Genomic DNA, 15,541 nt, shown 5'->3' with positions numbered 1-15,541 from the left:
TGACCCCAAGCTTCTCTCCCTGTCTGTGTGTCTGTGTCTCCTGGAGAGCAAGCTGGGGTATGCGAAAAGATGAATCCCTAATGCAAGAAATAGTATATGGCTAATAAAGTGATCTTATTTTATCTTAAAGTATATCAGATGAGCAAGAGGGACAGTGTACTGTACGTGCAAGGATCAGTAACTTCTGAGTGAAAAGTGAAGTGTGATACATGTGGAGCTTTTCTCTCCAGGAGACTCAACTGGGAAGCAAAGGCTGTTAGGTCAGCAGTTACAGTGGATCATGGTAAACAATATCATTAACACAATGCATTGTTAAATAAAAAAAAAATTATCACAGAACTCAATAATAACAACAGGGACTTTGATTCAGTTTCGAAAGGAAAAAAATATCTGGGGTTTTACTGAAAAGGCAAATAAGATTGCAGAAATTAAACCCATAATAATAATTATGGGGGCATAATAATGTCCTTTCTAAGACTGTTACAACCCTAAGTGTCTAGGGGTATAGGGGTGTAACATTTAGGATAATTCTTTTGGAAGCAGGTGGGTTTTGGTGAGGGACTAGGAAGCATGATAAGAAGGGTAAGGAACTAGAGTGGTGCCAAAGGAAAGAAAATAACAAACAAAATGGAGCTGGCTAGGACAGTGAGGGAAAGCTAATCTGACTACAAAAGAAAACCCAAAACACACGGTCTTCGGCGTCTTCAACACCCTAGCTAACCTGCACTGACTACCCAAAACCATACAAGACAAATGGCACTCACCTGTACTAAACTAGTGTACTAATACAAAATCAACTAAGTGTGTAAAGTGTACCCCAACAACCTAAACTAACCTTATATACAAAAGTTCACACAATAACACAAGTGAACCAGGAATACAAATAAGATAAGCAAGAGTAATCCACAGTAGCAGGATACAAAAGAACACAAAAGTTGAACATGTAACACTGGGGCAAGGTAATGGCAAAACAAGGATGAACACACAAACAAAAGAAAGTACAAAGAAACTAACAAAAAACCAACAAAACAACAAACCCGAAACTATACGAAAATACACACGCACAAAGCAAAACAAACCAACAAACGAAGCCAAAGCAATAACCAGAAGCGAAGCGATAATCAAAACCAAACAGGACCGAAGTCAAACGAAAGGCATCTCCTTGCTGAAAACCTCCATGTTATATGCTGAATAAGATGTGTTCTGATTGGCTGAGAGCTAATTGATGATGATGTCATACTGAAAGTGTGGTGTAATGGTGGGCCAATGGGGAAGGGAGAACAATCAAGGGTCAGCAGTGTGGACATAACAGAAAAAACACACACAGAACACACACTGGGACATAACAAAGACAAAACAACACATCATGAGGCTTTTTGAAGGTATCTGAGATCAGGCATTGTTAGCACTGTATGTACAATGCTCGGTCATTCATTTCAAGTTCTATCAGTTGTTGGGGGAACTCTTACACCTCTTGGAGACCTCTGCACTCCAATGCACTTCACTTTCATTCAGTCTATAAGACTTTTAATCAAGGAGCTGTATGAAGAGACCAAACGAGACAATATAATTCAAACTCATGCCTCATTTAGGAAAGAGGTTTTGATTCCAAAGACATAGAAAAACATAGATGGAGCAGAAACAGTAGAACTAGTAGATGATAAGACAAACAGTCTCCAGGGCTTCACTTTCTACTACAGAACAAATGATCACATCATGGATCTCATGTGAAATGTAGTTCATGCTGAACAATAATAAATAAGTTTATGTCACAAATAATATGGTGTTCATTGTATCAAAAGTTAATATATATTCACATGAAGGCCTAAAAATAAAAAAATAAAAATAGTTGGTTTGAGGAAATCAACACATTCATATGTACCGTATTGGAATTAATAATGAACAATAGTTAAGACTTTACTTCATATAGCTACTAGTGTGAATAAAAAAACAATCAATACTCATATTTCTCTATATTATATTTATATAAATGTAAATTAGTGATTATACAGGAAATCAGTTAAACCTGCAGTTCCTGTGAATGCTGTGTACACCTACAGTATAATTGCAATCCAATACTAGCCTGTGTTTACCAGTGCTTAAAATAAGTATTGCCTGTGGTGTATGTGCACTACTGAAATACAATAAAAGGTACCATTTAACACAGAATACAATTTTTTCATGTACTGAACACAGATTTTGTAATATCTTACAAATATTACAGGGGTATAAATCTATACTGTATATGCAAATATTATCTCTACAATATGTGCTTGTACTGTATAATCAAAATCAAACTACTGATGCATGACATACTGTACTTATATTATCATACGATAATTCTTCCATGCAGAAACAATGGCTCCTGTAGCATATTAAGCATCAGTAAAGTCTAAGATCCTATTTTGTCATTTTATTTAATAGCTTGCATTTATTTTACAGACATTTAACTTTTCTTTTAACATTAACTGGGAAAAAAATTGATGTTATCTTATCACAGATGAATCTGATAATAGTACCCAGAGAAGCCAGGAGCTGACGTCCACATTCATTAGGCATTTAGAAACCATAACTTAGTAGAAGCTTATCTCAAAGTGAAAGATGTTCTGGAACTTAGTATAGCTCCAAGCATGAATGTGCACCAGTAAATAAATCAAGACTGTAGCTGCTTATTTCTGTTCTGCTAGAGTTACTGTCAGGGCATTTGATTTTTATGGAAATTTCCAAAGCCTAAAATATATTGATTCTTAATCTTGAACACAAAGTTAAAATTATTGTGTCTGACATTATAAATGCAAAATATGGAATATGCAGTGTAACAAAGGTCAAAATGACATTTACATTTTTAAATTTATCCTACACATAGCCGTATAAGAAAAACAACAGTATGAAGCAAAGATTTTGCTTAATTTTTACTGTGGTTTAAATTATAACCACTTGTGCACAACAGTATACACAATTACATTGTCTAGAATGGCACTGCCCTAATTTTCTATTTTATTGTCGTATAGATACATAGAAAAACTGTATAATGTTAAAAAGACATCATTCAGCGATGGCAGAATGTCTTGGCATTTCTACAAATACAGTAATTTAAATCAAACAATCTGTTACAAGCAGTACCTTTTATGACAGGTTAATAAAAAGGGACTTAAAATCATGATATAAAGTAAGATTTTGGGTAACCGGGTTCTTCAGTTGACATAGAAAACTACAAACATAGCTACTGGTTGTAGGCCAAGTTTCAAATGTCTTCATGAAAAAGAAAGAGTGTCTAAAGAATAGACTAAGGCTTACCTGTAAATCAAAAAGAAATACAGAGGTACTGTACTCATATATAGAGCATCATAGGAAATTTACTCTACACGTGTATATTTCTGAAAGACAGAATCACAATGAAACCAATATGTCCCAATTATCATGAGAACAATGCCCTTTTGTCCTCTTTAGCTTTGATTGAATATTTGGACATACTTTCATTTAAATTCTACACTCTTAAAAATATCTACAGATACAGATATTTTTAGTCTTAGTGAGCCACATCTCTCCAGATCTTACAGTAAAACTGCACAAAAAAATATGTTCCTAGGTATCATGATAATTATGGCCAAATTAGTCAATAATTAATTTAGCTATACTGAGCTCAAGCAATACTTAGCAAATACGTAGCCTAAACATTAGAAATTTACAATCTGTTCCCTGCATGTAGAGTAATACCTTAGAATGGTTATCTTTATGTGGACATGCCCAACTTTATATTGCAATATAATTTGACACATAATGTCCATTTAATTCTGCTTTTTTCTATACCCTCTTAAACTGCTTGTGCTACTATTCTAAGATTAAACAAATCCAAGTTTCATTCATTATACCAGAGTCAGATCATTATCAAGATTAGGGTTAGACAACTCCCCTGGTGGCTCAATGGTTTCTGGTTCTAATTCTGTCTCAGTCCCCAACTTCGCTGACGTATGACATGTCTGAATTAAGTGGGAGGTTTCCAGGCCTTAATCAGTTGTTAATTGACAGGTAGACGGGTCAGAACGAAAAGATCTACAGCTGGTCTTGATCACTGATAGGCATTCCTGGTACTGGAAGGCCTCGATTTCTTTTGCTTTTCAATCTACCCTGGACTTTTACTATTTGAATCAGCTGTTCCCTTAAATGGTCTCTATTATCACTGTTTCCTGGTCTTTACTCATTAACGACTACAGTATATGTTACATATTAAGGTGGCCTGCAGCACTTGAGAACCTAAAGTGAACCTCACTATTCAAAATCATTGAAAGCTTAGGAACAGTAGTGGTTCTAGAACCACTGTGGTACCCCACTAAAGATCTCACTTCAATTAAAGGGACCTCCCCTTTTCCACACACTTTGTTCTGCTTTTTAAAAGCACTTTTTCCCCCATATGCTGCTTCCAACAGCTTTAGGTCTGAGGATCAGCCTTTCTTGCAGCACTATCAAAACGTCTTCTGAAAGCCTTCTAGTTAATTACTCAAAGAAATCTAGTACATCAGTTAGGTATGATCCGCCTCTCCTAAATCTTTGCTATCTCCAATAATGATGTTTTCATTTATATGGTTCATCCTTATTATTACTTATTTTTTCATAACTATTAGACATATTAAGGTAATACTGAAAGTCTGTCATTGCTTAGTTCTGGTTTTCCCCTTTTCATAGTTGTGTGTTTGTTGATGCATTATCATTTATTATTATGACAGTCATTAGACATTCTATAATATACTGTAATAATAATAATTTTATATTATATAGCGCCTTTAAAGGTGGCTTCTCAAAGCACTCTACAGAATGACAACAACAATAAATAAAAAGAATTACAATACACAATTACAATACACAGAGGATACACATGGATGGTGGTACTAAGTATAGTAGAAGCAGAGGGGTAAAGAATGGAACCAGTTAAGAAAGGGCTCTTCTAAAGCAGAAGGTTTTGAGTCTGGATTTGAAGGTGTTTAGAGAAGGTAGCTCTTTGATATCCTTGAGGAGGGAGTTCCAGAGCTTGGGGGCATAACAGGAGAAGGCCCTGTCACCCATAGAATGTAGACGGGCTTGGGGGACAGTAAGGAGACCAGAATTAGAAGATCAAAAGTTGTGAGGTGGGGAGTAGGGCGATAATAGTTCAGACAGGTACTGAGGTGCCAAGCCATGCAGAGCCTTATAGGTGAGCATGAGGATTTTAAAGTCCACACGGAATTTCACAGGAAGCCAGTGCAAGGACTCCAGGATAGGAGTAATGTGATCACTTCCACTAGACCTGGTCAGGGTTCTGGCTGCCGGATTTTGGACATACTGCAGTTTGTTCAATGTAAATTTAGATACCCCAGCAAGTAGAGCATTATACTGTAGTAGTCAATTCGGGAGAACATAAATGTGTTGATCAGCTTTTCAGCCACAGTTAGTGATAACATAGGGCATAGTCTAGCGATATTTCTGAGGTGAAAAAAAGATGTTTTGTAAATATGCTGCACATGTGGGTTGAATGTTAAGCCAGAATTTAATATCACTCCAAGGTTTTTCAATTTAGACTGAAGCTCAAATACCGAACCATCTACAGACAGGGTTACAGGATTGGCTTTACAAAGTTAATGGGGTGTGCCAATAAGCATGACTTTAGTCTTGTCACAGTTAAGATGAAGGAAATTTTGAGTCATCTAAGTTTTTATGTCAGAGATGCAATTAGATAGAATAGAGACAGCCACATCAGTGTCAGGTTTGGTATGGATGTATATTTGAGTATCATCAGCATAGAAATGATATCTGAGGCCTGACCAAATGGAAACATGTAAATGCTGAAAAGCAAGGAGCCCAGTATTGAGCCCTGAGGAACACCAGCACTGAGATCAAGAAGGATGAGTATAGAAAGAGAACCAGAATCAGAAGCTATTAGAAGATCATTAGTGGTTTTGATCAGGGAAGTTTCAGTGCTGTGTTATTTGTCATGAGGTGGTTATGTAACTGAAATGTGACAGCACGTTCTAGAATTTTTGCAAGAAAGGGTAAGTTGGAGATGGGGTGAAAATTGTTTAGATTGTCAAGAGCCATGTTAGGCTTTTTGGCACTGGTGTAATGGCAGCAGTTTTGAGGACCTTTAGTTCAATGCCAGTGCTAAAGGATTCATTTATAATATTGAGGACAATGGGACAGAGAGAAGAGAAAGAGGACTGAAATAAAGTGGTGGGAATGGAATCTAAAATAGATGTGGTGGGTTTCTTCCGTGTAACTAGTTTATTGAGTCAAGAAGTCAAGAAGAGAGAATTTGGGCTGAGTCAAGAAGAGAGAATTTGGAGAGAAGAGAACCAGAACATTTGGATAAGGAAGGAGGAGTTATGGAAATGATATGCATAGTGGAGAGAATGTGATGCCGGATGTTGTTGATCTTGGAGCTTAAGAAATCTAAGAATGTGTTCCAAAGTTGTGGTGGGGCAGGTAATGTGGTAGGGTAGTTTGGCTTCAGCAAACTGTTGATGGTGGAGAAAAGATGTCTGGGGTAATTTTCAATGACGTGAGAGAAGTAGGTGGATCTAGCAGACTCTATAGTAACCTTATATTCAGACAAGTAATCTCTCCAAGCCTGATAATGTACATTTAGGCCAGAAAGATGCCACCTACGCCCAGGTTTGCGGAAAAACTGGCTTCATAGATCGCAGATGGTCGGTGTACCAGGGGGAAGGGAGAGAGAATGAGATGGTTTGAGTTTTTAAGAGGAGCAAAGGTGTCAAGTGTAGATAAAAGAGCACTGTCAAGTAACTGTATTTTGTCCTCTAGAGCCGTGGTTCTCAAACTATGGTACGCTGCAGGTGGTACGCCAGATAACCCTAGAAATTTGTTGTGTGCACTGAAAAATTGGGAAGGGGTTTCATATTTTTTATATTAATAAAATTAGTTTATGTGTCAAATATACAGCCTACATACTTAGCTACGACGATACAGTGTGGACACAATAGCTACTATGTAAATTCTATACCATTGTATAGGAATGCGTGCTATGAACCCAAGTGACCAACTGTATTAAAAGAAGTTATCTTCTTAGGAGAATATGTGTGATTTTGGAACACTGCCAATTTTGTAAGTACAGGAAAGCACGTTAGATAACAGAAAAATATTTAAGGACTGTTTTAGGTTAATTTGAGAAAAATACACTAAGCATCTCCGTGTTTCGCTCCCATGTGCATGAAATAAAATCTTTTAACTTCTGAGACGGACTCCTGAAACGGGGAAAAATGCAAGCTTGTGGATTGTTTAAGCAGGTAAGCCCCACATTATTGGTGAAGAACTTTGTTTACCGTTGGCAAAAGAGCTGACACGTATTACTGTATGTGTGGAGAAAACGCTGCTAAACAGCTCGACCTGTTGCCCCTTTCGAATGACACAGTCAATTCACACTAAAAGTGTTTCTGAAACATTTTCAGTCGTCCATTTCACGGAACAGATACATTTCCATTTTAACCAATATTTCAATCCACACCGGTTCCATGAGACCCACGTCTCACGTCCGTCTGCTCCATCCTCCAGCATTTTTTTACATTCCGAGTCTATTTTTTTTCCACTTGCATGTGTGAGTGAAGCATAAACCCTATAGGGATCCATTCAAATCACTCAAAACCCACACTTTCTATACCCTGTGAACTATATAAGCACAATCTACAACAATATTATGATCATGCTGGCCCAGAGTGTCCATTGATACAGTGCAACTTTTCACTTTGTTGTCACGACCACAATAACTAGCCGATGACATTAACACGGTAAAGTATTGTGATTATTTAGCCACAATAAACATAGAACTGTTGTTTGTCCACCCGGTTGTGTTGGGTTTTAATCAACTACACTGTGTTGTAATTACAGGTAGTGCAACTTCGGCTGTTTCTCTCTCTCTCTCAAATGTTCTGTTGACTTTCCTATGTTTGAATATGGAACGCAACTGCCGGAGTTGGTGTGGATTGGATGGATGGTTGCTTACGCTACGCTTTTGCTGCGCTGACATAGAGTATTGCTTCTGGTGTGAATTTGGGGTCACTCGTAGAATTATTGATAAGGTGGATGATGTCAAAAGTACGTTGATAGAGTTTGTTAAGATGAGCAGATGCTTTTCACTGCAATTAGATGAGTCTGTAGATGTCGTTGATTTGGCCAATTTGCTTGTTTACATTAGATATGTGTTTTAGGGCATATCCCATGAGGACTTTCCATTCTGTAAGCCACTACCAACAAGAACTACAGGAGAGCACATATTTCAGCTTCTGAATGAATTTATTGAAGAGAATGGTATCGACTGCATAAAATGCATCAGAGTTTGTACAGACAGTGCTAGAGCGATGACAAGCAGACACAGCGGTGTAGTTGCATGAATTAGAGACGTTGCTCCAGACAAGAAGTGGATGCACTGCAGCATCCACCGTGAGGCCTTGGCAGTCAAGAAAATGCCTGAGGATTTAAAATCTGTTAGACTCTGCTGTCAAAGTTGTGAATTCATTGGTTGAGCCTTGATACAATTCACATCTGCTTTGCTCGACTAAACAGGCTCACCCCTCTCACTGAAATGGTAAGTGCTTAGTGCTATTTTTATTATATGTGTACTGTACTGTATGTGAATGTGTGCTCATGTTGGTCATTGAGATTTTCTGTGGTTCCTATGAGAAGATGACTTGTAGGTGGTACTTGGATGCTTTGGTTTGATCAGGGGTGGTACTTGGTCCAACAAGTTTGAGAACAATGCACTGGAGGATCAGGGGAAGAGAAACAAGATAAGGAGGACAGAACAGAATTTGCAAACCTTGGCTGATCAATTGATCGCCAGTTGCGGAAATTTACAGAGTATGAGGGGGAAGTGTTAGAAACAGGTAATTCCAGAGTGAAGAGAATAGCTAAGTGGCCAGAGAGGCCTAGTTTAAGGGAAGAGCAGTGGGAAACAAAAGAGTCATTTGCAATAGTTAAATCCTTTGCCCTGTGTCCTTTGTTATGTGTAGGGCTACAAACAAACTAAATAAGACCAAAGCATCCCAATAGAGAAAGGAAAGGAAATTTTTAGCCAGACTGGAAGACCTTGAGTCAATGTGTATATTAAAGTCCCCAAGAATAAGGATTTTTTTAAACTTAAGGCATAAAAATAAGAGTAAATCAGCAAACTCACCAAAAAAGCCTTTGCTGGGTTAGGGTGGCCTATAGACTGTGGCAATGACAGTAGATTGGGGGATAGGCATTTAAAACAAGGCACTCAAAAGAAGAGGGAGGAGGTACAGTATAGTAATAGGACTTAAATTGTTATAAAGGTTGCAAATAACAATAATGCCCCTGCCTCTGCCTGAGAGATGCGGAAAGTCAAAAATTCTGTACCATTTAGTCAATACAAGTATCTTGTAAATAATAGGCAAGTAACCAGGGACACATGTGGCCTAAGGAGGCCACCTGCTAAGTAGCTCCAGTACATTTTGACAGCTATGCAGGTCGGAGAGCCTCGAGGTCAGACAGGGGGTTGTTTAGGGTGTTCTCTGCAATTACAGAAAATTAGTGCTAACACCAGCCATATATACAGAACCTAGTCCCCTTTTTTGTGAGAGGTACAATTAAGTGGAGGTCTTTGGAAAAGATGCCTAATCATGATAATAAAACAGCAAGCTAAGGGGTGACTGGCCAATCCAGGAAGACCAGCGTAATCTATAAGAAGTAGGATCAACCATGTTTTACTGACTCATCCTCTGCAGTTGCAGAGCCAGGACACTACAAGTAACCTCATCCTTCAAACATACCATAGCTCCAGTAATATGTCTGCTCTATAAGAACTGAAATGTAAGATGCATTTTTGAGCACTGAAGAGACTTGAAATGATATTACAGACTGTGCTTTTCTTTTCTAAAGGAAGATGTATTATCCATCAGGCAGAGCCTGTGTCTCTGGGATGCATTGTTTTGTTCATAGAACAGTTCTCATAATTTAACATCACTTTCAGAGAGAAGACTAGGGTGTTTTTTGGTGCATTTACCCATCTGTGACCAGGTTTCCCCAAGTGGTTTTGCACAATTGGCTAAAGGCCAAAGAGGAAAGGGCGGGATTGGTTGGCATGGTGATGACTGGTGACAGTGATCCCTGCAGCCTGTGTGCTCATAGGCTCACAGTCTGGTTATCAATGGACTCTCCTCCAATCAAAGTTAAGTCTCCTGATTGAAGCTGTGGTGCCCTTGATGTGTCCAAGGTGGCTTCCTCATTCTTCAACTTCATTCTTCCCCGTGTGAAGTTGCCATGTTAGTAGCCATGTGAACACTGGGTGATAGCCATGCAATTGGCTGTCCTGAATTCAGTTAACAAAAACATAATGCATGATTCAAAATTCAAAACAAAAATAAAAAACAGAATTGCCTCTTTAATCTGTTGTGTGTAAAATGTTTATCCATCTTTAAGGGGATGAGCTAAGGCAGCTTTGTACTGAAGGAATCCTGAATTAAAGAACTTGCCATGACTGTAAAGAGTTTGTGTTCATGTTCTGTATTTAGTGTTTAGTTATTTACATAAATATGAGTCTCTTAAGTGTGTGCCTCCTCACTACATTGGGCATCACACTCTCAAACAAAGAAACCATGTGATATGCTAGGTCATTTTCATTTCTGACAATAGGGGGGAGTTTTATCTGATATTTTAAATTGGTGCCAGGATTTTTACTTTTTACATTTATATAACTCAGGGACACATCAATTAAGAACAACATGAATCGGTATTGTATTTGATTGTTAAGCATCAGTCCTAATCCTCAATGCACAGTATACACGCCAGCAATGTGGTAATTACTGTGCTAATATATAGACAAAAAGCACTGTTAAATCGGTTTTATGCAAAATATTTCACAAACAAAGGACTACTGGCTGCTTGATAGTGCATAATTATGAATAACATTTGCTTATGTTTATCAATCAATTGAGCACACCTCAATTTTTTGCTGCTATTTTCCTATAAAACGAAATTTCCACAATTTTGGATGGCAGTTGTATTAGTATACGCAATATACAGTATACTGTCACATTATACAGCTCCAGTATACTCATGAAACACTGCAACATGTGAAACATACTGTAAACAGGACAGCAACTAATACAGCTTAACTTAAACTTATTCCTTTAAATTGAATGAGATTTACATTACATGTATCGCTGCATTTGGGTGAATATGTTCAGTTTACTGGCACAAAACCAGAATGACTGTATTCTGTCAGCATGCAAAATCTGAGAAGAAGAAACACTTTAAAGTTTATCAGTGAACAGAGAACCATGTTAAGCCAATGTGTAAATGAATATTTGCATGTTTGAGATGTTTGTTTCTCGTACGTACAGTATTTACCAATAATGGGTGTGAAAAACATTAAGTTAATTGACCATCAAAAATTGTTTTTTCCTTTTAGATTAACACGTGCCAAAACGTATTAGATGCTTTGCCATAGTCTAGATTCAAGATTCTATGCGTAATAATATTCTTCGACAGCTCTCATGTGAAATGCGTGACGTTCCTGACACTGTTCCACCTTGAGGCTTGCTGGATCACTTCAGCTACTTATTACTGTTCCTGGCCGGCAACACCAGAAAAGAGAGAGAGACCCAATAACAGACCTCAGGGGTTTTGTGTTCTGTTTCAAAAGAACCTCATTTTCACCTAATAAACACAAAACATTCAAACGGCCTCTAAATTGCTACGTACGGAATCTGACTTTTTGATTTGCATAAAACGAAAAATCTGTGGAGTTGTTTTTGTCTCAGTCCTCCATATGAAAAGTCAAATACTGTACTTTGTATTTTCGGTAGCAAAAAATGATACAAATGAAAATGAATGTTGCTCTTGTTCCATATGAATAATTTTAAATGACACTTCACGAACTCAACATCAAGGCTATCTTTAACATACAGATGGTGCTTAAGACCTACTGGCGGTATCTGTCAGCTGACCCGCAAATATCACTGCGGATAACAATCATACTAATAAGCAATACTGTTTCACCCATCGTTGGCCGCCTCTACCAGAGAAAGTGTTTCAAATCGCATTGCCAAAGCTCCGCATTGGCCCCACACAGGCAGAAGATTATCGAGGTTAGCCAAGTTTCTAGGCAATGACATTTATGACAAGAATTGTATTTATTACAGTATGTGCTTTCAAGAAACCAGACAATGATGTACAAAAAATAACCGTTTGTCTTAAAAGACTTAATTGAAATCATCATATTGAACAATAAAAATAGAAACCTTGAAATTCGGACTCCGCCTCAACAGGAGTTCCGTTCTTCTTCACTTACCTTAACAATTATAAATCGTCTAAAAAAGCGCAAATAAATCACTTATTTGTACTTGTTAAGGAAATCTCAGTTATTCTGAATGGCTGAAAATACTTACAATTGACTCCTTAGTGACCACTAGGTTTAAAACAGCGTGTTCCCTCTCATCTATTTTTCTTTAGATGTTCCTAGTAATTTCTAAATACTGAAACCGAAAGACACATTATTTAAAACCTTCAGCAATAATCAATTTAAAATATATTTTCCCTTCTAAAAAGTGTATCTCACAGTTTCGAAGTTCGTTCTGATCAGTTGCAATGAAAACAAATCTCATTAATCTGTTAAAATCCTTAACCACCTGGTCATATTAAATTAAATACTCCATGCACTGACCAGAACTAGGAGTCATAGGTCTTTCATAAAATAATGACCAAATCAGTTTTACAATATGAGCAAAATTCAAAATACGATAAAGCAAAAATACAGGGACTTCTAAAGATAGCCTGTTTCGCACGCCCGCACAAAAGGCATTATTTGTGTAAAACATCCAACGCAAAATTGCCGCGCGCTCCGCGCAAATATTAAATTGTGAGTACATTGAAAGGCAACATATAGATACTACATGGAATGTTTTCATTACATTGCAACAACACAAAAAAATATTCGCTTTATTGGAGTGAGCCTACGTTACTTCATAGTCAGCTCATTGGTTGCACACAAATAAACAAGGAAACTGATGTTTCTTCACAGCACCGAACTTACCCATTCCAAAGCGCGCATAAATCCAAGAGGCTCCTTCGCTATACCAAACATCCCGGTAGAAACCAGCTAAAATAATAATAATAAAAAAGAATAGTGCATGTATTTAAAAAAACGACAAGATTTTAAGTTTGCAAAATTTCAAAATACATTTTGATAACATTGTAAAAACAGAAAACACATAAAAAGACAGCCGTCTCATTACCTGATTAGCCGTATCCATTTGGAAATAGTTTGTTTTGAACGCTGTCTCCGCAGTAGCAGATTTGGATTTCACACCTAAAACCCAGTTGACGTGCACGTCTCTCCAGCACAAACAGACGACTCGCTGTTCAAATGTTACTACTCTGTACGGAAAAAGCCGGCTGCCTATGCCTTGGTGAAAAATAAAAAAGCTCCACAGCGACAGACCAGGATTGGCTTTCCGAAGACGAGCGAGAGCTTTTGCATTTTGTTATTGGACAACACTGACATCGTTATACTGTTTATTGCTATCTGGTGTAAAAGTACACATTTGTGCTGCATGTCGGAATGAAATGCGTGAGTTTCGCAAGAAATACATTTACGCTAACTTCAAGAAGCCACTGAAAAATAATTTGTCACTGAATTTAAAAAAAGCGTTGACCTTCCTCGCCATTCTAGTGATGTGCTGCAAAGCTGAGTTTCAATTGATACTATAAGAGACATGCTGTAAAATTATTTTTAACATAATAGACCAATTAACGGAACAGCAGGGTACAAAGTGGAAGAACAGTATGGACGAATCTAATTTTGAATGAGGAACAATGCATAAGCAGCACCCAAATTAAACCTTGCAACGTTTTGGAGAAGGCAAAGCGAGGCTTTTTGGCGGGATGACCTGTTTCATTCACTTTAATTTTTCATCCATTAATTAAAAAAAAGCTAACAAAAGTGAATATTCTTATTGCATTTGTTTCACAAGCTGTTTCAACTTTAAGTACCAATCTTCTGAGAATTTACCGGACCAGCAACTTTGGGATGCATAGCCAATCATTAATTAGCGCACCTGTTTTTAAAAGTCCGCCCTTGTACTCTGTACTCTATATGACAGATGATTCCCAGTTATAACATGCAGAATAATTGCTACTTCTCCATTGCTTCTGTGTTTTGTGGGTTTAGCTTCTTTATCGGGAGATTCGAGCTATTTTCAAATCCGTTTTCGATTTGGAATATTTCAGCTAATTATCAGAATTATCACAGTCGCCGATCTTCGATTTTCAGTGTATTTTTATCTGTTCATGAACTATAAAACTTAAGTAACCATAAAGCTTCCTCAATGGTTATTGCAGCGTAACTGATTGATAAATAGGTGTTGCCATTAATGTTTATCCAGGGTAAGAGTTCCTTTTCAAAGGCATACACAAAGTACAAGCCTGTGCTTTCATCAGGGATGTTTTATATGGAAATATTGGTTTGTTATCATGCATTATTATTAACAAAGCAGACAAACCAATGTATTTTGTCTTGGATTAATGAACAATTTCTGTATTAGTGGATTGTGTGTTTGAGAAGTTCTGTTTATTGCCGTAATGAAAGACTTGATTTATCAAACTGTAATTCTTATGATAATTTTTGGAGTAAAGGTAATAGTGTTTATTTTATGGTTCTGTATTTTAACTATTTTTTTGTGAAACCATACAGTTCAGGGTTGTTCTGTGTCTGATTACCCTGGTAATTGTTCAGGACACCTGAATTTCACTGTGAATCAAGAACACGTGATGAGTGAGGTAATGGACCACAAGATGGACAGGCAGAGTCAGCGTTAAGGGGAGGGCGAACGATCAGTGCAAAGGACTGACACAATGAGGATGCAAAGTTGAGCAGATAGGTCACTGTTTAGTGCACTGAGGAGATGGATGATATAGAACAGGGAGCTTGAGATTGGAGGACAGAGAAAAAGGAATCAATAACTGTGATCTAGCACACCTAACCTGTCAATCCTTGAAAATCTCAAAATCAAATCACTGGTTTCTGAGGACATAAGTCTTAACATAGTGTTTGATCAAACCATATACTGTATAGATTTTTGTGTTCATAATGTTGTTTGGGTCTTTCATCTGTCAATTGTTTCAGAATGGTAGGTTTTTTCGTTATACAGTAGCTGTGGCTTTGGCTCTGAGCTTGTGTATCAGAGAGGCCCAACTATTACTCTTTCAGCCAGGCCCAGAACCTCCCTTTCCTATGAGGCTGAGCTGCATAGCAGATCATTGCCATTAGTTTGCTGAATGTATCCGTGAGGTCAGTGGGGATCAAAGTGGAAGGGTAATGGCTTCTTTCAGAGAACCAAGATTGTAAAAATCTGCCCATCATTCCATTTCAATTCCAAATGGATTCATAACCAACTGGGGACAACAGTCGTCTGGCTTTCGTGATCAGAGGGGTGAGTCCAAGTGCAGCCCATCCACATTGAAGTTGGAACTGGACAAGTGTAGAAGGTGGCCTCTTGGCAAAGGCCCTCACAACATGCACCACTGAAGATGGCCTGAG

At 37.7% G+C, this 15,541-nt stretch overlaps 1 protein-coding gene across 2 annotated transcripts in view; it reads right to left on the bottom strand.

Annotated features, from left to right (window-relative positions):
* Positions 1–13,657, bottom strand: part of synpra (synaptoporin a) — a 100,956-nt gene extending 87,299 nt beyond the window's left edge. Inside the window, exons 1-2 of one of the 2 annotated variants that reach the window (XM_088636220.1) lie at positions 13,239–13,657; positions 13,037–13,102 (exon numbers count right to left, since the gene is read on the bottom strand). In XM_088636220.1, the coding sequence (XP_088492346.1) occupies positions 13,037–13,102; positions 13,239–13,256 (84 nt within the window). In that variant the 5' untranslated portion in view covers positions 13,257–13,657. Of the gene's footprint in view, positions 1–13,036; positions 13,103–13,238 lie in introns of those variants that run through there. The other variant, XM_088636219.1, reaches the window with a different exon arrangement.
* Between the last annotated feature and the right edge of the window lie 1,884 nt (positions 13,658–15,541).

This window comes from Lepisosteus platostomus, chromosome 6 (assembly GCF_059453375.1).
Source record: "Lepisosteus platostomus isolate fLepPlt1 chromosome 6, fLepPlt1.hap1, whole genome shotgun sequence".
In the NCBI taxonomy this organism is placed as follows: Eukaryota; Metazoa; Chordata; class Actinopteri; order Semionotiformes; family Lepisosteidae; genus Lepisosteus; species Lepisosteus platostomus.
Note: the sequence above shows the minus strand (reverse complement) of the source record. Positions and strands in the feature narration are given on the sequence as shown.